This window comes from Pongo pygmaeus, chromosome 5, assembly GCF_028885625.2.
Source record: "Pongo pygmaeus isolate AG05252 chromosome 5, NHGRI_mPonPyg2-v2.0_pri, whole genome shotgun sequence".
Taxonomy (NCBI): domain Eukaryota; kingdom Metazoa; phylum Chordata; class Mammalia; order Primates; family Hominidae; genus Pongo; species Pongo pygmaeus.
Window position 1 is genome coordinate 109,237,580 of NC_072378.2, and position 22,316 is coordinate 109,259,895.

Below are 22,316 nucleotides of genomic sequence, written 5' to 3' on the forward strand. Positions count from 1 at the left end.
TCATGGGCGCCAGCAGGAAGATCCAGGGGTGTGCGTCCACCTGCCACCTCGGCCACTGGAAGAAGAGCGGCGCCTCCAGGCGGTCGGTGTGGCAGTGGCGCAAGCAGACAGGGTCTCCGGGGTTTCCACCTCTGGCAGGGATGCGTTGTCCCCCTCCAACGCCGGGGATGGCTGTGGCCCCTGCCCCTGCCCCAGCGACGGTCGCCGCTCCGAGAGCTGCCCTGAAGCCCCGCCCGGCAGCGATTCCGGTTCCTGATCCCACTCCGGGACCTCCCCGGCCCCGAACCTTGTGGCGTCGAGCTACGCTCTGTCTGGGACCCCTGCGGCCTCTTGGAGTCTGGCCCCGGCCCCGGCCCCGGCTTCCCCTCTGACTCGGACTCCGGTTTCGGCTCTGACCCCGGCCAGACCCCGGCCAGGCCCCGACCCCGGCCAGACCCCGGCCCCGTTGCCCAGTCCCGCTTCCTGGGCGGCGACTCGGTCTTGGGGTCCAGCTGCGCCACGACCTTAGAGGAGCTGAAGCCCATTTCCGGGAAGCACAGGCGGCGTTCTCACTCGGCACAGCCGGCAAAGAAGCAGCTGCCGGCGGAGCTGCCACCTCTGCCGTACCCAACGGCTTCCTGGAGAAATTCTAGGGGAGCCTGTGTGAGCGCGCCTGGAGCAGAGGCTGCGTGGGGAGCACGTGGTTGGCCCTGTCGCTCAACTAATCTGAAATGTGTTGGTGCCTGGCATCTCAGGGGGTTCGGCAAATACAACGAACACTTCTTCAAGGCCATCAAATGCGTGCCTGTCCTACGGGACTCGCAACGTATTGGGAGAATTTGGGTGTTTCTCCCCACAACACATAAACGGCACAGAAATTCCACGTGTCCTGAGTGACAGATTTTATCTTTCTTGGCGTTCACCCAGTAGCAGTTTGAGGTCAGACAGGTAATGTGACGACGTTGTAACAAGGTTCGAGAATAGCACATCTCACACACATGTGTGAACACCCAATCATCAGGCTCATGAACTGCAAAAGAATCCTCAAGCCTTTTAAATAAACTTCCACTCCTGCTCTGAAAAAAACAAAAACAAAAAAAGGCTAAAATGGTAAATTTTGTGTTATGCATATTTTACCACAATTTTTTAATGGAGGGGAAAAGATGGCAATGTCGTTGGAACAAGGGATATGGAGGGAGATGAGAAATCACAGCTCAGAAGCCTCAGCTGTGAATTTCTTCCACCAGCCTCCCAACAAGGCTCAGGTGCTTCTTGTTGGGCGTCCTCTGCACTGTCATAGGCTTCCATTCGCCATGCTGCTACCACAGTGTCATGGTTCCCAGCTGCCTCTGAAAGGTAGGAGCATGGAGGGCAGAGGCTGTCTTCATTTTGTATCCCAGGTGTGCACCTCTGACTTTGACCCTGGTTGAAAGGGAGGGTGTGTGTGTATTAGGGGTGGGAGTTGGGAAAATAGGCCATCAGGAAGGGGAGGGAGTTCCAGCAGTGGCCTTTAATTTGATCATGAAATAGCAGACCATGTCATCATCTGCTGGCAGGAATTTGGTATGGGGGCCTTAAAGAAGGCTTGGAATTATGAAACAAGAAGATGGGTACGAGAGCTGATCAAAGGAAAGGAAAAGGATTGTTCCAGGGTGACATACCTCAGGCTGGAAACCATTTCCATCAGTATAATTAGCAGTGTGATTTCCTCCAGCTGTGCTTAGCAGCGTGCCATCAGAAACAGCAAGCTGAGTAGTTGGAAGGACCCAGAACCGGGGCTTTGATAGGTAGGTGGGTTGTGAGTACAAAGCAGCAGAGAATTGAAGGTGCTGGGGAGAGAGTGGTTCGTATGCTTGACTGTGAGATCCAATATGGGTAGGGAAGGGAGTGAGGTCAGAAAGGAGCTGACAGATGGAAGGGGAGACCAGAGGACTGGATGATGTCAAGGAACCTATTTTGGGGGAATAAAGGAAGGGAAATTTAGTGAGAGTAGATGACTCAGAAAACTGGAGGAATAAAATATGGAGCTGGGAAAGTTAAGACTTTGGAGGTGATATGGTTTCAGAGGATAATAAAGTCTTGGGTGTGGCCCAGAAGTGGTCAGCTGAAGGGGAATGAAAGGGGACAGTGTTGAGCAGGTTGGGGAACTGCCAGGCCAGATAATTGGCAGGCCATCCACAAGGGGCAGGGGCAAGTCTCCTTGTGGGGCTGAGAACCAGACTATGCTTCATGTACTGAGCACCTAAAGCTTTCTGCAGTCATGTCTGCTCTTCTCAGCCGAGGGCTGCTCACTGCAGGCAGGACTGGAAATGGCAGGAAATAACAGATAAGAAGTAAATGATAGCACTTGGTAGAGAGCCCAGTGGCTCCAGGGACACGTGTGCTTCTCAGAGGCCAAGGAAGGACTGGTTCAGTCCTTGCTGCTAGCAGCAACTGCACAGTCCTTGCTGCTAGCAGCATCTGCCAGCATGTGGATTGCAGGCCCATGTGCCCAGATGCAGACCCTGCAACTTTTTAGTTTTGATATTCATTGTTACCTCTGGGCAGGAATGAGCACGGTGAACTGAATAATAGAGATGAGACTGGATTATGCTGGTTCTGATCTGTTTCAGGACAGGAATTGTTTGACTTTGTGGTTGCTAAAAGAAAGGCAATTCTCCAAACTAAGACCATACTTTATTCCTGAGTTGAGAATTAACTGATTAAAATCCTGAGACTTATGTTTATTGTAGCACTATTCACAACAACCAAGATACAGAATCAACCTAATAACCCACAAATCAGTCATTTGCAGCAGCACGGATGCACCAAGGATTTTCCACCAAAAAAAACAAGGCATTGATTAATGTAAAATTAATCAATTTTAATTATTTAAATTAAATAAATTAATTCAATAAAAATAAAATAATTAAATAAATTTAATTATTTAAAATTAATCATCAGGATGGTGGTTCGTCTGGGGGCCACTAGGGAAGTGCACATCAGGCTTCAAGGGTGCTGGCAACATTCCTTTTCTCAGGCCAGGTGGTGGGTACCTGGGCTTATGTGAATCCTTAAACCAGACATATATGGACAATATGTTTGTATATAAACCTGCAACAAAGAGATGACTAAACAAAGAGATGACTAACCTTATTAAGAAATAATATGGTATTTGGAGGAGAGGAAAGAACGAAAAGAAGACCAGAAGCAGGAGAACCTGGCAAGAAATGTGATGGCAAGGCAAGAGAAACAGCCTGGTTCTGGAGCCCAGATTCTACAGCGGGACAGATAGATGTACATTTGAATTCTTTTTTTTGTTTGTTTGTTTTGATACAGAGTCTCGCTCTGTCACCCAGGCTGGAGTGCAGTGGCGCGATCTCCGCTCACTGCAAGCTCTGCCTCTCAGGTTCACGCCATTCTCCTGCCTCAGCCTCCTGAGTCGCTGGGACTACAGGCGCCCGCCACCGAGTCCGGTTAATTTTTTGTATTTTTAGTAGAGATGGGGTTTCACCGTGTTAGCTAGGATGGTCTCGATCTCCTGACCTCGTGATCCACCCACCTCAGCCTCCCAAAGAGATATTCATTTGAATTCTAACTTTGTCTTTTAGGAGCTGGGTAGATCTCCATAACCTCTCAGGGCATCAATTTCCCCAGCTGTGAAAGAGGAACAAAAATAGATCTATCCTGAGGTTGCCAGATGAATTAAATGACATAATATATGTACCACCTAGTGTGGTGCTGGCCATCTAATTCATGGCCTTGTCCTTTCTTACCATGCCTTTCCCTCCCTCCATCCCCACTCCTTCCCCCACACAGCTCTGGCTAAAATCAGCCTAACTGCTCTTCTTCCTGTTGAGTTATTTATAAACTGGCCACCTGGGAGTGGCATGAAAAGGGCTGCTGCCCTGGGGCGTGGATGCTGGGCCTATGGTGACAGGCCTGTGTGACGGAGGGCGGTGATTCAACAGGGTTATTCATGATGCCTCTTGTTTAGAGGGAAATGCGAGCTATGGGTCCTTTTTTCTAATACTTGCAGAAGATTTCAGCCCCGGCCACGATGTTTGCTGTCAGCGGATGGAAAAGTCTTCCTCAATTTATGGTTCATACCCCATTCTTCTGAAGTGCTGGTTATATTCAAAACTCTGCCAGAAAAGGTTTGTATTTTTTTGCATGTGTGCCAGAATGGAAACTGGCTGGTTTTTGTCTCACAGTTAAACATATCAATTCCAGAGAACATCCCTTCTTTTATTCAGACATCTAACTACTGAAATCTTTTCATAGCAGCCTTTTCTGCTTTATTATAATTTGTCTTGGGCCTCACTATGCTTTGATTTCTCTTTCTCCCTGGTCACTAATGAATACTAGTTCAAGCCTCTGACATTTCTTATTAATCTTCAATTTCTTTCCAACCCTTCCAAAAAACCCCACTGATGCTCTGAAGCTAATGAGAGGTTGAGATCACACTTGTAACTTAGGGTTACTGTTTTCTGAGGGGTGCTCTGTGTAACTCACTTACTGATCAAGGGCAATGTTGGTAACAATTTTTTTAAAAAAGAAAACAGAAACACATAAAACATAATTATTTGCTAAAGAAATAAAATACAATGTTGAAAATGGCATTTGGGAATATTCTGATTTTTCTTTGTAAGTGAAATCTTGTTTAGCAACCTTGGTTTCTTACCCCTACTTTCACTGAAGAAGTTTCAGATTTTTATTTTTAAAAATATGGAAATACTACTTTCTGCAGTTAGATCATAATTTTTCACTTTTCCTCCACTTGGGCATTGATACATAAGATCCACGGTTTGATTTTCAGTCATGTGTTGGTTTAAACAATGTTGATAAATATCTATACCTTGCTTACAGGTATTCTCTCAAGATAATGTTGTCTGAATATGAGTCCCTTCTATGAATTGATTTGTGACCCTTGTAATTCATTGATGCCATACAAACATTTTGATGTGTTCATGGCCTTCAGTGACTTTAAACAAAGAAACACATTGCTTTAACCCCCCCACAGGAGTTCCCTTGTCCAAGGGCATGTAACCTTGGTTCATGAATAGGTTTATTGTTCTTTTTCTGATATTATCCTGTATATACTGTGACAATGTTTATTGAAATATTCTTGTTTAAAGATATCGTCCCCATTCAGTGTTCATATATTTTTATATGCCTCTTAGAAACTTCCTAAAACGTATTTCCTTGTATTAATTTTATCCACAGGCAGCTTTTAAAGCCTTAAAGCGAACTCTACAGCTGATAGCTCCTCTGCATGATATCGTGGCCTACCTTGTCAGTTTTGCTAAGCTTGGCAATTGTCCAGCATGTTTTGAATTTCCTGTAAGTCCCAACCCTTCGAGAGGTGACTGGGGAGGAACTGAGGGCATTGGTGAGTGATTAAAGGTGATTCAAACCACCTTCAATATTCACTGGAAGTTCTATGAAGCTCTTAATACTTGGAAAGACGGAACTACAATATACTCTCATAAATGACAGCAATCAGAAGGGCAAAGGAAAAGTCCAAACTGTCTTATAGACTGTCTCCACACTGCACAGCTATCTGCTTGATTCCGCATTCACGGGCTATACCCCACAGTGCACCAAGTCGGGAGTCTGGAAGCTTGGTTCTTACTCTGCCTCTGCCACTTGGTTACTGAAAGCTGGGTACTTTACTCTCTGGGTCTCTGCTTGTCCATCTATAAAATAGGGTGATAGTATCTGTCTCGTAAAGATGTTCTGTGGATTGAAATTTATGTAAAAATTCTAGGATATATAAGCCCCCATTAAATATTAGTTTTCTTTCGTTCCCGTTTCCTTCCTGGCCTTCATAAACTCACATGGCAAGGTCAGAGCCAATCACTCCCTATTAAGAAGCTTATAAACAGCCCTTGGTTAGCTATCAATGACCTAAAAGTCTTTGTGGTAAGAATGATTGAGGCTTTAGTTTTATACGCCCAGTGCTCATCAGCACAGGTTATATTATAAGATAAACACATGAGGTGAATTAAAGACACTAAAATGTTTACTAAGCTACATTTATCAGAATCAGGGAAAGTAATCTTGCCTTAATAATGTGACTACCATCCAAATAATGTCACTGGTCATGTAAATATAAATTAATAGCAAAATACTATAGTAGCCTGGGATTTTAAAGAACAAGAAGAGCCTGGGAAATGAGGCAACATGCCTATTTAAACCTAATTGCTCTTAAAACAAATGTCAGAGAATCTGAGGATATTCCCCTGTGGCTGGTTGGTGCACAAAGGAAATACATTTGTGGGAGACCTTGGAGCTGGTGGCAGGTATATTTGCATTGTGCTAAGGAACACTGAAGGGCTCTGTAAACATTTAGATGTGGACATAGGGAAGGGCATGAGTGCTGATCTGGGAGGAGGATAATGCCTGTGTCTAGGAGTGGCAGGATGAAGAGAGAGTGGTATTGGTGCCACCTCAGCAGAAGGCACAGAATTGTTGCAGACTAATGAGCTCTCAGAGTGACTCACAAGTCTTCAACATAAGCATCCGATTAGAGAAGCTCCAAAGCACTCTTAGGTCCTTTCCTTTTACTAGTTTGGGGACTGTTGTAAGTGGGGCTTACTCAGAAAATAAGCTAAGACATTCTTAGGGGAGCTATTGGATGTCAGGAGGGTATGGGGGCTGAGCTTTAGCTAAGGCACAAGAAGAAGGAGTGTGGCCAAGAGAAATGTCCTGCCTGCCGTTGAGATGGGGAGGCAGGTGTTACATGGAGATGAGATAGAAGCCGAGAGAGCCAGAGCCATGTTTCCTGGTGAAGTCTCTACTTAGGAAGTCCTACAGCAGCTGGGAGTAAACGGTGCCCCCAGGCAAAACCTGCAGGGAGGTGATCTGGGGTGCTTCCCAGACTGGACAGGAGTGGACTTGGATCAGTGTAGAAAATAGGAGGGACAGTCCTAGCAACATAAGAAAAGAACACTGGCAAAAGCAGCAGGCAGAACTGCACGTGGCCAGTCCAGAGAAGTGAACCTACCTGTGAACGAACCCATGAGTATGGCTCTGAGGAACAATGGGAAATGAAGCCAAGTTGAGGACCTGGAATTCAGGAAGAAGGGAATTGTTTTCTTGCCATTTCTGCATTGTGAACCCAGAAACCATTGAGATATGTGGGGCCCAGGCTTTCTGAAGCATGCAGAGAGGCACACGTTGTCATGTTGCACATTTGTGCTCCAGGGAGAATGTACAGTTTTGCATGCTCTGCTTTGCTCAAAATAAAGAGCAAACTTAAAAAAATATATATCCCCTCCAAGATAATCTTTTTAAAAAGACTAGGCTGCTTAGTTCCTGGCCTATTTCCCAGAGGAGGCAAGAAGAACTAAGGGAAAAGATGAAATGAGAGTCTGTTCCTTTAAGCCATCTCAGAAAAACTTAGAGTTCGTTCTAAATTGTTAGTTCTAATTTTTAGTTAGTTCAAATTGCTTTTGTGGACTTGTGTGCCTTAAAATATTTTTAAAACAAATCTTGAGGGAAACTCAAGATTTCAGCTTTTGGTCCTCCCCTTGACTGAAGAAAACAGCTCTTAGACACTGTGGACCAGCTCTGTGGATACAGCCAATTCTCTCCTTCCCTGAAAGCCATTAACTCCCTTTGAAGTCCACGTGAAGCAGAGGATGTAATCAGAATGTGGACGTTTACACTGTGACTTCCTTTGCAAAGGATAAGGAGGCCAATTAAAGCCCAAATACTTCACACTGAACTTAGGGTTTCAGGAACTCTCGAGACAAACGAGGAATGAAGTGTACGAGCTCTGAGTCTTCATGCAGAGACAGGGCCACTGTGACTCCTCTCTTTCTCCCTCTCTCTCTGGCTGTTTGGCTGTCTGTCTTCTCTGACTTCCCAAACGGGACTCTCCTGGGAAAGACATGAGCAAAGGCTCCTTTCCTGATATTTCCTGGCACAGGGTTCACCCCAGCCTCACTGCCATCGCTGCCTGCAACAATCCTCTTCCCTGTCCCCACTGCCAGGCTGCTTGTCCTGCTACCTCCCCTCCCACCAAGCCTCTTGACTCCACAAAGGAAGGAAAGTCAGAATGAGGATTTAAAGATCAGTAAAATAACAAAGGAAAGGCAGTCCTGCCTCCACATTTGTATTTTAATGATAATACTACATATCAACATACAACAATTTTGCTGGGAAGCGATCACCTGCCAGTAGTATATAAACGATGGAAATGACAGAAAAAAAATCACCTGTAAGCCAGCCACTCTAACAAGTGAAATAATTTTATTTATCTTTACTCCCTTCTTGCCCCTGCCCAAATATATTCCATATTTACATTTTACAGAGCTTTAACCATAAGGTATGTGTAATTTTATATTCTCCTTTTTTCATTGTCGTTGCAGAGGATTAGAAAATTTTCCCCTGGTTACTGCATAGCCTGATAGAGTATATTACTTTTAGACCGAACACACTAGGCCTTGAACAAATGAGGCTCCCTGACCACCTCTCCTCCCTCCCACCATGACAAAAGTTCTTGTACAATTCACTCTAATATGACTCTTTTTCTGGTGAACTCTTCAGTCCAATAGAACTATCAGATTTAGAGGAGTCATAAAAAGTTTGCTGATTGGACTCTATTATTTGGGGCTGGAAACAAAAATAAAACACATTTTTTATTGTATAAAACAGCAAATGGATATGAAATCTGGACTGCTCATCTGTTCTTAAAGCCAAAAGCACGTGTTACACATGTTAGCAACCATTCTCAGCCCTAGATCTGCCTGATTAAGCTCTCATGGACAGCTTCCCCCTCCCACAACTCTCTGCTTTCTCAGTCGGTAGATGCTGGAGCCCAGTACTTGGCTAGGGAGGAAAGAAGGCTGCTTGCATGTGGACCAGCTGTCAAGATAGAGCATCTCCAGAAATGCCCTGTGGGCTTCCTGTCTCACTCCTGCCTTGGACTGCATGTCGAGGCATTGCGATCAGTTTTTGCAATCCTAATAACAGGGATGTCCTCTCAGGGTAGAAAATGATCACTATGTTCACAGGGACATTTCAGACCAGCTGACATTCTGGTAGACCTGTAAGTGTGAGCCCAAGCATGTTCCCCAAGGGCTCATCACTTTCCACTGTGCTATCCTGTTTTGACTATCTCCTTTTCTATGCCAATAACTAGGATATACATACCTAGATGCTAGGATGGTCATCCAGACTCAGGCTGGGTTCCACATCCCAGCACAGAGTGACCCACAGGGCCCCTTAGATTTTTACCCAAAATGAATACAAATCTATGTATATGTAGCCTACTCTTGCAGTAAGGGTCTAAGAAATAAGGCAAATATGGATCCCTCACATTTACTCCTAAAATGACTAGAATCTCCTAGAGGGATATGTATGCATATGTGTACATGTGTGTATGTATACATATGTGTGCATATCTTTATATATACATATATGCACATGTGTTTTTTTACTTGCTTTAGATGGTCTTGAGTCTTCTTTAATCCATGAGCCAGTGACAGGGAGGGCTGATTTGGATATAGCATGGCAATAAGAGATTAGTGCTGATTCATAATCTCTGATCGTTTGAAGTGCCTAACAGATATACTGAGGACTAGACTTTCCTATTCCTGTCATTTCTCCTTTTTGTTCTATTTCAAGACCATAGCCTTATAAATTTTAAAGCTTTCTTTCCATGGCCTGCTCTTATTGTACTGAAAAGCAAAGCAAATTTTTATCTTCCTGAGGAAGGAAGGAGACATAAATCAGACCTTTGATTCTACAGCATAAGGCTTTGCTGGTCTTGCAAAACATAATTAGTATACCCACAAACAAAACAAGGGAAGTCTGATTAGGTGACAAGTATGGGACAAAATGTTGGTTTACTGGTTTAGCTATAGTAGCCTATATTTCACACTGTCAGACTAAAATGTTGTCCATCTTCTAGGGTCTGAGCTTCAAGAGCTGCAGAACATGATTGACAGCCTCCGGAGTCCCCAAGACCCTACCCGTGTGGCCCAGGCACTCCTCCTCCAGAGGGAGGTTATGTTTTTGCATTTTGACACTGCAGTAAGGCATCTCATCCGGTAAGGGCTGGAGCACTAATCCTGTTCTAGTAAATTCTGCAGTGGAGGTGTTTGCCGAGTGACCATCTAGGGAGGCCACTCTTGGCAAGGTTAGATAATGAGCTTAAAATAGTCATGGGCACAAGCAGATTCAGAACGCCATGGCTACCAAACATGACCTGCCGCAAAGGCTGTCTGTGAGAATGTGTTCTTGTTGGCTAATAACACTCTTGATTTTAGCAAGTGTAATTTCAGAACAGTTCATCTAATGATTGCTGCTTTCAGTGTACAGGGGGTTCTACTGAGAGTAACATTTTTATACTTCTAAAGATGATTAGGGTTTTTTTTTCAACATTTGTTTACCTTTCAAAAAGACAGAGTTTTTACTGCACCTCTCAAGCTAATGGAATTGGCTACCAGCGTTAAATTTATAAATAAATCCAACTACCTCTAGCCTTGTAGGTACCATTGTGTTAAGTACTCCACATACAAAAGGAATGTTTCATTTGGTTAATTAATCATGATGCTGATAGGAAAATTAGCTTGGATTAAGATTCATAATGTTTCCAGTATAAATAAGTTTTGTATGAGAGGGAAAGAGGGTTAGCCCTAAAGGTCTCTGCTTATTTTTTAATTGTCAAAATTAACTTTTTTGGGTTAGCTCCCTGTGTGAATATTTAGCCACTGAGAGGGCCTCAGAGGGCTGTCTGTGCTCTTACCTGTAGGTTGCAGCTGCTTTCCACTGCACTTGTGGGCATCCATGGAGAATGAAAAGGTGGGGGTTACACTGAACTGTCTTGTTCTTTTTCTACTCTCAATCATCTTTACTCTGACATCAGAGGACTCTTGGATTTAGAATCAGCAGGATAAAAATCAGGCTAATTTGTTTTCTTTATATTGACAAATAGCTTCCTGAGCTGTAGCTTAGTCAAGCGGGTAAGATGTAAAGCCTCAGACAATTATCAGGATGGCCATTTGTTAGTCCTCTGGGCTCTGAAAGCCCAAGGTCAGAATTTGCAAGGATTTTACATACTGGTGAAGAAAAGTCCTTTTTGGATTTCAGCTACGAAGGATTCTGTTTGGTACTGCTCTCCCAGGGGAACCACTCTGCTTCCAGGAAACCCCTTGGAATTGCTTTGCCAGGGCTTTCTTTGTCCTCACACTCGGTCTACAGAAATGGAGGGCATTGTGTCCTATTTCTGGTTTTATGTACTTTTCTGCGACCCTCTGGAGAGAATCACCCAGATGGTTCACCCCACTGTGTCCTCCACTGGTTACATTTCCCCAGGCTTTTTTTCTTCAGAGCTGTTCAGGTTGTGTGTTTGGAATTATACAGCTAGTAAGTGGCAGACTAGAATTAGAACCTAGGTGTGTTTGACTCCAAAACCTGAGATCTATGATGGAGACCAAGCAGCAGCGTGGACAGAGAAGGGGATGCTGAAGAAAAGGCAAGAGGCAGGAGAAAAAGAGAAGCTAAAAGATTAAATGTCATCCCTCTTGATTGTTTTACTTAGTGCTGAACCTGTAAACGAGGGAAAGTCCTTAGAGAATGGAAAGAGATAGGAAGCTTGGGACAGTTCCTTGACCCTTCCTGGAGCTCACCAAGACTGAGCAAATCTGACTGTTTACCCCAGGAATTTTCTGCCCATGTAAGCTGAAGACTTCTCTAGAATTTGCAAAGGAAAAACTGAACTTTGACCTGGAATGAGGGCAGCATGCTTCACAGATGAGGGTGGGGTGTAGAGGGAGGAAGGATGTGGCTCAGGGATGACAGGACAGTAGCCCTGTAAAGTCGCTGAAAATTTGGCTCCTGCTTCTCTGTGGCATAGATCATCTTGGGTACTGGCTATGTGCATGTTTCTAGGCATAAAACATTTCACTCTGCCCGTCTCGACCCCCCTCTACTAGCCAAAGGGCTGATGGAAATTGATAGCTGTCCTCTGAAGGGTTGGATCACACTGACCAGGGCCCAGCATTCATCTCTGGATATGTCCACCAACCTGCAGGAGTTATTGATTAGCCAATTCAAGAAATGCCTGAGGATTGAGTTATCTTTAATGCCAGGTGAATTAATCATTTGCATTGAAGGTAAATGCTTGGGTGACAAAGCAGTTCTATCCAATCTCATCTATTTAAGTCAGGAGTTGGCAAACTACTGCTGGAGGTCTCTGCTGATTTTTGTATGGTCTGTGGACTAAGGATGGCCTTCCCATTTTTAAATGGTTGAAAAAAATGTGTAAAAGAATAGTATTTTGTGACCCATGAAAATGCTATGGAGTTCATATTTCCATGTCCGTAAATGAAACATTGTTGGAACACAGTCATGCTCATTCACTTACGGATTGTCACCACTTTCACATTACAACCATAGAGCTGAATAGTTGCTACAGAGTCCATAGGGTCTGCAAAGATGAAAATATTTACCATCTGGTCCTTTAAGAAAAAGTTTAGCCTGGGCGGGGTGGCTCAAGCCTGTAATCCCAGCACTGTGGGAGGCTGAGGTGGGTGGATCACGAGGTCAGGAGATCAAGACCATCCTGGCTAACACGGTGAAGCCCCGTCTCTACTAAAAAAAAAAAAAAAAAAAAAAAAAAAAAAAAAATTAGCCGGGCGTGGTAGTGGGCGCCTGTGTCCCAGCTACTCGGGAGGCTGAGGCAGGAGAATGGTGTGAACCCGGGGGGTGGAGCTTGCAGTGAGCTGAGATCTCGCCACTGCACTCCAGCCTGGGCTAAAGAGCGAAACTCCGTCTCAAAAAGAAAAAAAAAAAAAGTTTAGTTTTTTATCCCCTGATTTAAAGAATACAATTCCTTTGCACTTTAGGGGTAGAAGGAAGCAAAGAAGTCCCTCAAAGGTACTCTATAGCACCGTGTAAAATATACAGCGTGAAACATGCCTCTAGTCTGAATGTATTGTTGATGTTCAGGGTGATTAGGGTAAAAAGGAGAAAGCTGAAGAGATATCCTGAGAATACAAGCCTTCCTGCAGCAAGCCTGCTTTAGGAGTACATCAAGGAATTTCTAAAGAAAGCAACACGACCCTCTTTCCTTGAATGTTTGTTGCTTTTCTCTTCATTTTTGGTTTTGTTTTTGAGACAGAGTCTCACTCTGTCTCCCAGGCTAGAATGCAGTGGCATGACCTCAGCTCACTGCAACCTCTGCCTCCCAGGTTTAAGTGACTCTCGTGCCTCAGCCTCCAGGGTTGCTGGGATTACAGATGTGTGCAACCACACCTGGCTAATTTTTGTATTTTTCGTAGAGATGGGGTTTCACCATGTTGGCCAGGCTAGTCTCGAACTCCTGACCTCAAGTGATCCGAGTGCTGGGTATAGGTGTGAGCCACTGCCCCCAGCCTTCTCTTCATTTTTGAATGTGTTTTTATTTTCATGCTCACTTACTTAACTCTCTCTAAACATGCAGATATTTAAGTGTGCTTTGACGGCTGGGTGTGGTGGCTCACTCCTTTCATCCCAGCACTTTGGGAAGCCTATGTGGGAGGATCCCTTGAGCCCAGGAGTTTGAGACTGTTGTGAGTTATGGTTGTGCTGCTGCACTCCAGCCTGGGCATCAGAGATCCTGTCTCTAAAAACAAAAAGAAATAAAAATTAAAAAATAAAGTGTGCTTTGGGTAGTCTGGGGATTCCTGGGAGACACACAGGAGCCTGGGCCCTCACGTGAGCAGTGCTGAACTCATGGCCACAGCCCTCGTTTTTGATATCTGATAAGCAAAGTGCTTTTGCCTGGCCTCCTCTGGGCCACTTGCCAGGTTTCATTATGTTGTTACCTGGAGGAAAACTCTAGCATGTGCCTTGTGAGTTCCCTGAGGTTCAAAATAGCTTTTACTGATGGCAAGAAGATTAAACTTTCCAATGTCACATCACTGACTCACACTTGGAGTTTAAAAGTGATCCGTTTGAGATTTAAAATCAGTTAATTCAAGATTCTCCCTCTTCCCCTTTGTTTTAATCACCTCCTCTTCACTTGCTGGAGAGGGAAGGGTTCTGCCCTAGGGTCATGGGGATGGCTGAACACACAACACCCGACCCTGGACAGATGGGGTGAATGGTAATTTATTAGTCACAGACACAATCCAGAGGAAGAGGACACTGCCCCCCCACACAGGGCCACTTGGGAACAGAGTGAACAAGCAAGGGCTGTGGGAGGCAGGTTTTGTAATATCAGGAGAGTGTGATGTTCTGTGCTTCACACAGGAAGGGGTGATTGATTTGAATAATGCTGTGGTCTGGCAGGGAACTGAAACCGCTACTCAGGGATAAGCAGGAATTGCACCTGGTTCCTTTGATAAGGAAGGTCGTTAAACCTGGAGACCTTATCTGTGGGAGCAGAATGGGGAGCGGGGGACCTTGTGGCTAAGCTATTTGAGGCCTCCCGATTTTGCCAGAAGTCAAGGCAGCACGAATTTTGGACCTTAAGATTAGGGCTCACACGACACTCTTCTCGTTCTTCCATCCTCTCAGAGGTGATCTAAGTTTCTGGCAGTGCTTTCAAATCTTCCTGGCAGTTGGGAAGACACAGCCACTTCCCTTATCTCTGCTGTGGGTGAGCTGGCCTCTTTTGGTTAGCCTGCTGTTCAGCACCCCTCTGGATACCCACGTGTGGGGGTCTTTCTCCCCACTTTGAGGGGCTGCCAGTCTTTCTGGGAGGCCACCTCACAGAGAATCCAAGCAAAAGGGACCTTCTGCCCTGGGATACCCTCCTCCAACTTATCCAGCATCTTTCCTTAGGCATCCACTAGAACTAAGCTCTAGAAATAGTCTTTCCTTGTTTAACTGTTATTTCCTTTTAGGCAAGAAAAATCATTCTAATTTATCATGCATACTTCCTTCTGTCTGACTTATGGTATAAATTTCATGCTCCAGTCTTCAGGGTTTGTGGTTCTTGATATACAAAGCCACGTTTTGTTTAAAACCAAACAAGAACTTTTCTCCTCCAAACCCCAAGGAGGCTTAAAATTTAAAATTTTGTTTTTATAAAGAACTATTGTCTCAGCTGTTGGTCTTAAAATAATTCATTCAATAAACAATTGATAGCTTTTTTCTAGAGCTACAGCTGCACTATTCAGTTCAGTAGCCACATGTGGCTATTTAATTTACTTTAATTAAAATTATTATTAATTTAAATGAAAGAAAATTAAAAATTCAGGCTGGTCTGAATGCAGTCATGTTTACAATTAATTGATCACAACCAGTTACAGATTGCTTTATTCTTTCTCCACTCACACTGCTTCACTTGATTAGCCTTTAAAAAAAGAAAAAGAAGAAAAAGAAAATTAAAAATTCATTCCCTCAGTCACAGTAGTCACATTTCAAGTGTACAACTGCCACACGTGGCCAGAGGCTACTCTATTGGACAGTGCAAATATAGGACGTTTCCACCATTGCACGCTGTTCTGGCAGACATTGCTAGTCGAGAGTATGCCAACCCTCCCCGTGAGGGCTACAAACTGTGAAAGTCGAGGGCAAGGGGCACAGGGGTTGATGTGGCTGAAGAAGGAACCTGTTAATATCTCAAAATGTTTTCTTGCTTCTCTAACTTTGAGGAAAGTTTTGAACTTCAGAAGTGTAAGTAACTGCTTTTAATGAAATGCCCTCCCATGTTTTGGTAGAAGAACATTTTTGGCAGCTGGAAATGTTCCTGCCTACCAGTCTGTCACAGACGGCATGTGCCATGGGCTACCAGCACTGAGCAACTCTCTCAGGAAGAGCATTTTTGCCTCGCAGCTCAGCCTGCCCCAGCCACTGGATCCACGGAGCCTCCAGGTGTGCTTCAGATGTATTTTTATACTGTAAATGGTGTGCGGTGTGTAGGGAATTTAGTCAGTTTGTTTCCATTTGGTTTAGATTATGCAGGGGCTTTCAAGACTTTAATGCCCTCTGTCTTCACTGGCTGCTTCACTTGCACAGTGGAAGAGTCTGGGCCCCAGGGCCGGCTGTGATTCCCAGTCAGGGTCTTTGTCTCCAAACACTCAACAGGCTGATCGGGGCAACAGCTTGTCTGTTCACAGTTGATAGCAAAACAAACAATCTTCTCCACTTAATAAATAGTCATGATAGAAATTGCAATACATAAATGACGTCAGTAGCTGGGTTTTCAATAGCCCTTGTTATAGCACCTGTTATTGAAGGTAATCCTGGCAACTATTGTTGCTCCTAGGCAGGAACAATATTACCCACCTTCTACAACCAAAGATTTCAAGATTCAGGAAGGCCAGAGATCAGACTATTCCAGAATCATGGCAGCACCAGGTTGCAAGCTGTATTAGTTACTTATTGCTGCACAATGATTTACCCTAAAGTTTGGCAGATTAAAACAATAGACATTCATTATCTAACATAGTTTCTGAGGATCAGGAATCTGGGAGCAGCTCAGGTGGGTAGTTCTGGCTCAGGGTCTCTCATGAGTCAAGATGTTAGCCAGGGCTGTAATCATCTCAAGGCTCGACTGGAGGACAACCTGCCTCCAAGCTCACTCCTATGGCTGCTGGTGGGCACCAGAAGATCCAGGCTTATTCACATGGGCTTCTCCACAGAGCTTCCTTGCAACACAGCAGATGGCTTCCCCCAGCACAAACAGTCCAAGAGAGAACCCAAGATGGAAGTCACAGTGTTTTTATTACCAGATTTCAGAAGTGACTCTCCATCACTTCTGTCATATTCTTTTCATTGGAAGTGAGTCACTAAGTCCAGCACACATTCAAGGGGAGGGGAAGTAAGCCCCACCTCTTTACAGGAGGAGTATCAAAGAACTAGTGGATATCTCTTTCAAACTACCTCACAATCCCTGGTCTTTTGACTCCAAAATTTCCAGTTTAATATTCTGATCTTATAATGCTGAGCCAAGGGACACCAACATCAACCTCAAGCAAGTCCCACATTTCTACCTTCAGTGGCTACAAGACAGTGACTTTTGGCCCAAGCCTTGGCCCTCATTTAGACCCAGAAGACAGGGTTGGACCGTGACCATTGGATCTGCTCTTGCTTCCTTTGGGTGTTGCCTGGGATTAGGTGGATACAGGAGTCCTGGCTCCTTGCTGTCAGAATCAACTCCAACTCCAGGACTTGACTAAAACCAGAACCAGGTCTGGAAGTGTAGAATGGAGTCAGATAGGCAGGCCCACTGGTTCCAGGGCTGCACATGGTGTCACAAAGGACAGAGGATGCCTTAGCTGTTGGTAAGTGATATGGAGGAATCAGAGACTCACATGTAATAATTTGTGGTGCTGGTCTTGAGTTGTTACCTAGAGTTGGAGCACAATAGTGATGAAGGAACTTTTTAAGGTTCCTGATATTGACAGCATTTGAGTAAATTTATTTTTATTGATTTTAGATATGTCCCATTGGTGTTATACTGCTCTGGAACTTCTGAACACTGGTGCTGATTAGTTACACTGAAATCTTAAGTACTCTTCTGTGTTTCACCATCTGCTGAGAAAACAATTTAAAAAATAGATTATTACTCTCTCTTGTATATCTCTAGGAACTATCAAGAAATACTTCCACATAATAAATAAGTCATCCAAAATTGTGTTGGGGTGCAGACACAGATATCCTATTCATATACAGATATCTATTAATTTTGAACACAAAGTACAACATTATCATGTTTATTATTTGGTTCTCTTAGGCATTTGAGCTGTTTCCTTGGAGAGCATTTCTGGAAGATGGAGGACCATTCCCAGTTATGAGTAGCAGCCCAGATACCCTAGAATATAATATGCATGTAGGATAGGTCTTCTCCATTGTTGCAGAGAGAACTGAGTGCCGACTGCAAAGATGGTTGCCATTGGGTTCACAGGTCAGATCCTCCTACTCTCACCCACAATGAATAATGTGTGAGATAAGCAGGGTGTTTGATTTTGAGGCTGTAAACCCGGGGCCACGAGGTGAGTCACATTTTCTTATGATAGAAGGGAAGCATGCTCTCAACTGGCATGGACCTGGGTTGTAGACTCAGCTGCAGTTTTCGTAACAGTAGTAATCTGGGAGAATGGCCAGTCATCTCCAGTCATGGGCTGGGCCTCTTAGAGACACTTCCAGGCTGGCGGCTCAGAGATGTGTCCTGTCCATAAACAGTGGTGGGAAGGGAACTTTTTAAAGCAGGACTCGTAGGGAGAATTTCTTTTCATTGTTTTCTTTTTTGCTGTTAACTTCCTTTAAATTGTTAGATTCTTTTCATTATTAAATGTTTTCCCCTGATTATTTAAGTAAATATTGTTTTTATTTAAAAAATAGAAAGCATAGAAAAGTATTAAGAACAACATGAAAATCAACCATAAATACACTTCAAAACAATATGGAGGTGGGGAGTGGATGGGATGGGGTAGCACTGGCCACAGGTTAATGGTTGTTGGGGCTGGGTGATGGGAACTTTTCTGTTTGATTTCTATATATTCAAAATTATCCATAAGTAGAACAGGTTTTTTAAGTAAAATAGTAAAAATGGTCTTAAAAAATTAACCATATGGCTGGGTGTGGTGGCTCACGCCTGTAATCCCAGCACTTTGGGAGGCCAAGGTGGGCAGATCGCTTGAGCTCAGGAGTTCAAGACCAGCCTGGGCAACAAGGTGAAAGCCTGTGTCTACTGAAAATGCAAAAATTAGCTGGGTGTTGTGGCACACACCTGTAGTCCCAGCTACTCAGAAGGCTAAGGCATGAGAATCACCTGAACCCAGGAGACGGAGGTTGCAGTGAGCTGAGATCATACCACTGCACTCCAGCCTGGTGACAGTGTGAGACTCTCTTAAAAAATAAAATAAAATAAAATAAAATAAAATAGTAAGATAAAATAAAAAATCAACCATAGTTCCACAACTAAGAGACAATTACAGTTCACATTTTATTTCCCTGGTATTTTCCCTCTGCATATGTGTGTTTATATCTGTACTTTTAAGGGAAAATTGATATCACACTATACATTCACCATGTACAGATCTGCTGTAAGGGCTGGAAACTTGGCATTTTCATACAGAGCCAAAAGTTTGATGTGCTCAAAGAAAACTTTAAGTTAGAAATCTTACTCTGGTTTTTATGAATTTTCTAGCAGTTGAGGGAATGTGTTCTTGTAAATACACTTACTCCTAGTTTTCTTCCTGAAAACCATATGTAAAATATATATATGGTCTTCAAATGGAAGGTTTTTTTGTTTTTTTTAGCTGTGCCTCTGTGGGCTGAGTGACCGTGACCGCAAGGTGGCTCATGGAGAACTGGTGGGTATGCAACTGCTACTGGAAGATGTTCTGAGTAGCTATCATGTGACCATGGAGGCCCCCCAAAGACAGCAAGCCACACTGGGCAAAAATACACAGGTATTCTTGGGGAATCGTTTCCATATTGACCAGTAGTGTATTGGACTGAAGGACATCTCTGTTGGGGAGATGGTCTGGGGAGTCACATTTTCCCATAGCCTCTCTCAGTAGGTCCGAGGACTGTGCCAACACCACCTGGGAGCAACAGTGGAGCAGAGGTAGCCACTGCAAAGCATTTTCTAAGTTCCATGATTATGGTATATCCATCTATTTTAATTTTAAAAATATGACAAAAGTTGTGGGAGGTCTATTGAAACCAAATGAAACAAAAACGCCACTGGATGCTTTCTTTGTGAGTCACACATCTAGGACTGGAGTTGGAAGGGCCAGAGGGGTCTGATAGAAGCCCCAGGTGGACATCTCAGGCCTGGGCTCTTGTCCTCATCACTCAACTACTGGCCTATGGACTCCTGGGCAGGCACTGCCTCCTCTGGGTTTATCACTCTGAAGCTCTAAGGTGCAAGAGCCACTAGCCCTCCTAGTATCATGACTTTAAACAATTTTGCATGTATCCAGGAACTAGGCAGAGACATGTTTGGATGCCAGGCAGACTAGCTGGTGCCCCTACTTGAAGAGCTTTTCTGTCCGAGCCAAACTTTCTGAGCAATGCCTAAACCCATCATCTCCATTTTCTTACCTTCCTGCCACTCCTCGAAGCACTGCAGTCTGTCTTCCTAATCTTGCTACTGAAACCTCTCTCATCAAGAGATGGTCCTTGTCACTAAATCCCCTGGGTACTTTCAGTCACCTTCCTATCTAACCCCTTGGCAGCATTTGACACAGAGTCCTTCTCAAAGCCTCTCTGCACTTGGCGTCTACAGCATGAGTCTCTCCTAGCTTTCCTCCGACATCGCTGAGCCCTCCTTCTCAGACCCTTCTGTAGGGTCCTCTACCTCTGCCAACCCTAAAATTTTTTTGTAATATATCCCACCACTGCTACCAGGGCCACATTTTGACTTCCACAGGCCCTAACACTTTTACCTTTGTGGGCTCTTCCCTCCTCCGTGAAAAACCATTAAAAGTTATATTTTAACATTGTGCTAGTACAAAGAAAAATATATTAATATCTTATATTAAAGCATTTTATTTAGCCTAAAAGGTCTTTTTTTCTGATTAAAAAACAAAATAAGGCATTTTGTGGGCCCTAGGCACTATGCCTCCTCTGCCCAAGCTGTTAAGTCAGCCCTGAATACTATTAATACCACTACTATTATTGCCTAGAAGTTGAGGTCTGTTCAGATTGCTTTTTATGTATTCATTTATTTAGTCTTCACAATAATTCCATGAGATAGGTTGTTTCATTGTTCTCATTTTATAGATAAAAATACTAAGGCTTAAAAAGGTTAAGTAACATGGCCAAAGTCACATGGTTAATGAGAAAAGAAGCTCAGATTCCAACCCAATGGTCTGGCCCTAGAGCTCCCTCATCCTCTTCTCTACTAGGTTGCTCCATTCCTCACCCTCTCCCTAGGAAAACCCATCCACTTTTATAACTTTGATGACATGCACATGCAATGATCCAAATCTATATGTCTAGCCCAAATATCAATCCTATCAGACTTATATGTTCAATTGCCTGCTGGATATCTCCACTTATTCCATCTCAGAGACAGCGTTTCTCAAGCTAAGGTCATCTTACTCCCTAAATCTTGCCCCTCTCTGTCAGTTTACCACTACCTGCCCAGTTGGCCAAGCCAAAAACTCTGGGCACCATCTTTGACTTCTGTCCCACACCCCACAACCAGTCACCAAGTTTTACTATCAATTATTTTAATATCTTTCAAGTTTGTCTTCTTTCTCTATTCCCCCACAGTACCCACTTCTATGAGTCCAAACCATCATCATCCCTGATCACTAGACTATGATCTTGACCTCCAATTGGATTCAATACACTTACTCTCACCTCCTTCCAATCCATTCACCAGGGTAATATTTTTAAATGCAAGCCTGATTATATCACTTCCTTCACTGTAACTCTTTAATGGATTCCAGATGCCCTGAGAAGAGTCCAAATGCTTTCATCAGCCCCTCGTGACTTGACTTCTGCCAATATTTCTACCCTCAATGTCTTTCAATTTGTCAAATGCACCATGCTGTCTTCTGTACTTCTCCCAAACTGGTCCCTCTAGTGGAAAACTTCCCTCTCCTTCCTCTTTCTGTTTCATCACCTGATTAACTCTTACTTATCCTTCAGATTTCCACTTCCAAACCACTCTCTTTAGGAAGCTTTTTCTGATCATCCACCCTTACCCTGATGCTTCTCTGTGCTAATTAGAGTGCTTCTGGTGCAAGTAACAGGTTGTTCCATTAGCTATAACTTAAATTAGGGAAGCATATTAATCCTCCATAATAAGAAGTCTAGAAGGAGGCAGTTCAGGTTGGTGTAGCCCCTTGACAGTGACTTCAAGGACTCAAGCTCTGCCATTTAGGTGTGTTGGCAAACATCTCCCTCATGTTTGTAAGATAAAAACAGGAGCAAAAAAGCTTTCTCCTTGGAGATCTATCTTTTTATCAAGGAGGGGAATATTTTCTAGAAGCCCCCCCATTAGATTTTCCTTGTGTCTTTTTAGCTAAACTGAGTCACAAGTCCACTTGGGGCCAATTAGTAGAAAAAGAAGTGGTTTTATATGTGCCATCTACATTCCACAGCATAATCAGATCTTCACCCAGTGTGATCATTTGCAAAGCTGGGTATAGACCAAATTGTGCCAAGATCAAAAAACATGCTGGGCCCTCAGGTCCTTCTGTTTGCCATTTTTTGGCCCTGTCTGTGATGGATTACCATCTTTTCCTGACATTCCCCACCATCCTCCACCTTGTTATTTATCTTGGCTCCTGTTCCTTCTCTTGTCTATTAAATTAAAGCACGTAGGTAGAAAAGACTTCTCAGCATATGAACATATTAACAAACAAGTTTGCTTTATTTATTTTTTATTTTAATTAATAAATTAGTTATTATTTATTTTAATTAATTTCATTTCCTGTGTTTTTATTTAG

The 22,316-nt window shown here is 43.7% G+C and overlaps 2 protein-coding genes and 1 non-coding gene across 3 annotated transcripts in view; 2 read left to right on the forward strand and 1 right to left on the reverse strand.

Annotated features, from left to right (window-relative positions):
- The window catches only part of LOC129039097 (uncharacterized), a 46,485-nt gene extending 28,384 nt beyond the window's left edge, over nt 1-18,101 (forward strand). The window contains exons 9-13 of the mRNA XM_063667063.1: nt 3,998-4,115; nt 5,185-5,350; nt 9,881-10,019; nt 15,621-15,774; nt 17,639-18,101. Of these exons, the coding sequence (XP_063523133.1) occupies nt 3,998-4,115; nt 5,185-5,350; nt 9,881-10,019; nt 15,621-15,774; nt 17,639-17,743 (682 nt within the window). The 3' untranslated portion in view covers nt 17,744-18,101. The remainder of the gene's footprint in view (nt 1-3,997; nt 4,116-5,184; nt 5,351-9,880; nt 10,020-15,620; nt 15,775-17,638) is intronic.
- LOC129039793 (small nucleolar RNA U13) lies at nt 918-1,021 on the reverse strand. The gene has a single exon (XR_008503491.1). It is a non-coding gene; the product is annotated as a small nucleolar RNA U13 (small nucleolar RNA).
- Nucleotides 18,102-19,032: 931 nt separating the features above from the next.
- LOC129037840 (coiled-coil domain-containing protein 162-like) overlaps nt 19,033-22,316 on the forward strand; it is a 52,115-nt gene continuing 48,831 nt past the window's right edge. Inside the window, 1 exon segment of the mRNA XM_054490036.2 lies at nt 19,033-19,319. Within this exon segment, the coding sequence (XP_054346011.2) occupies nt 19,227-19,319 (93 nt within the window). The 5' untranslated portion in view covers nt 19,033-19,226.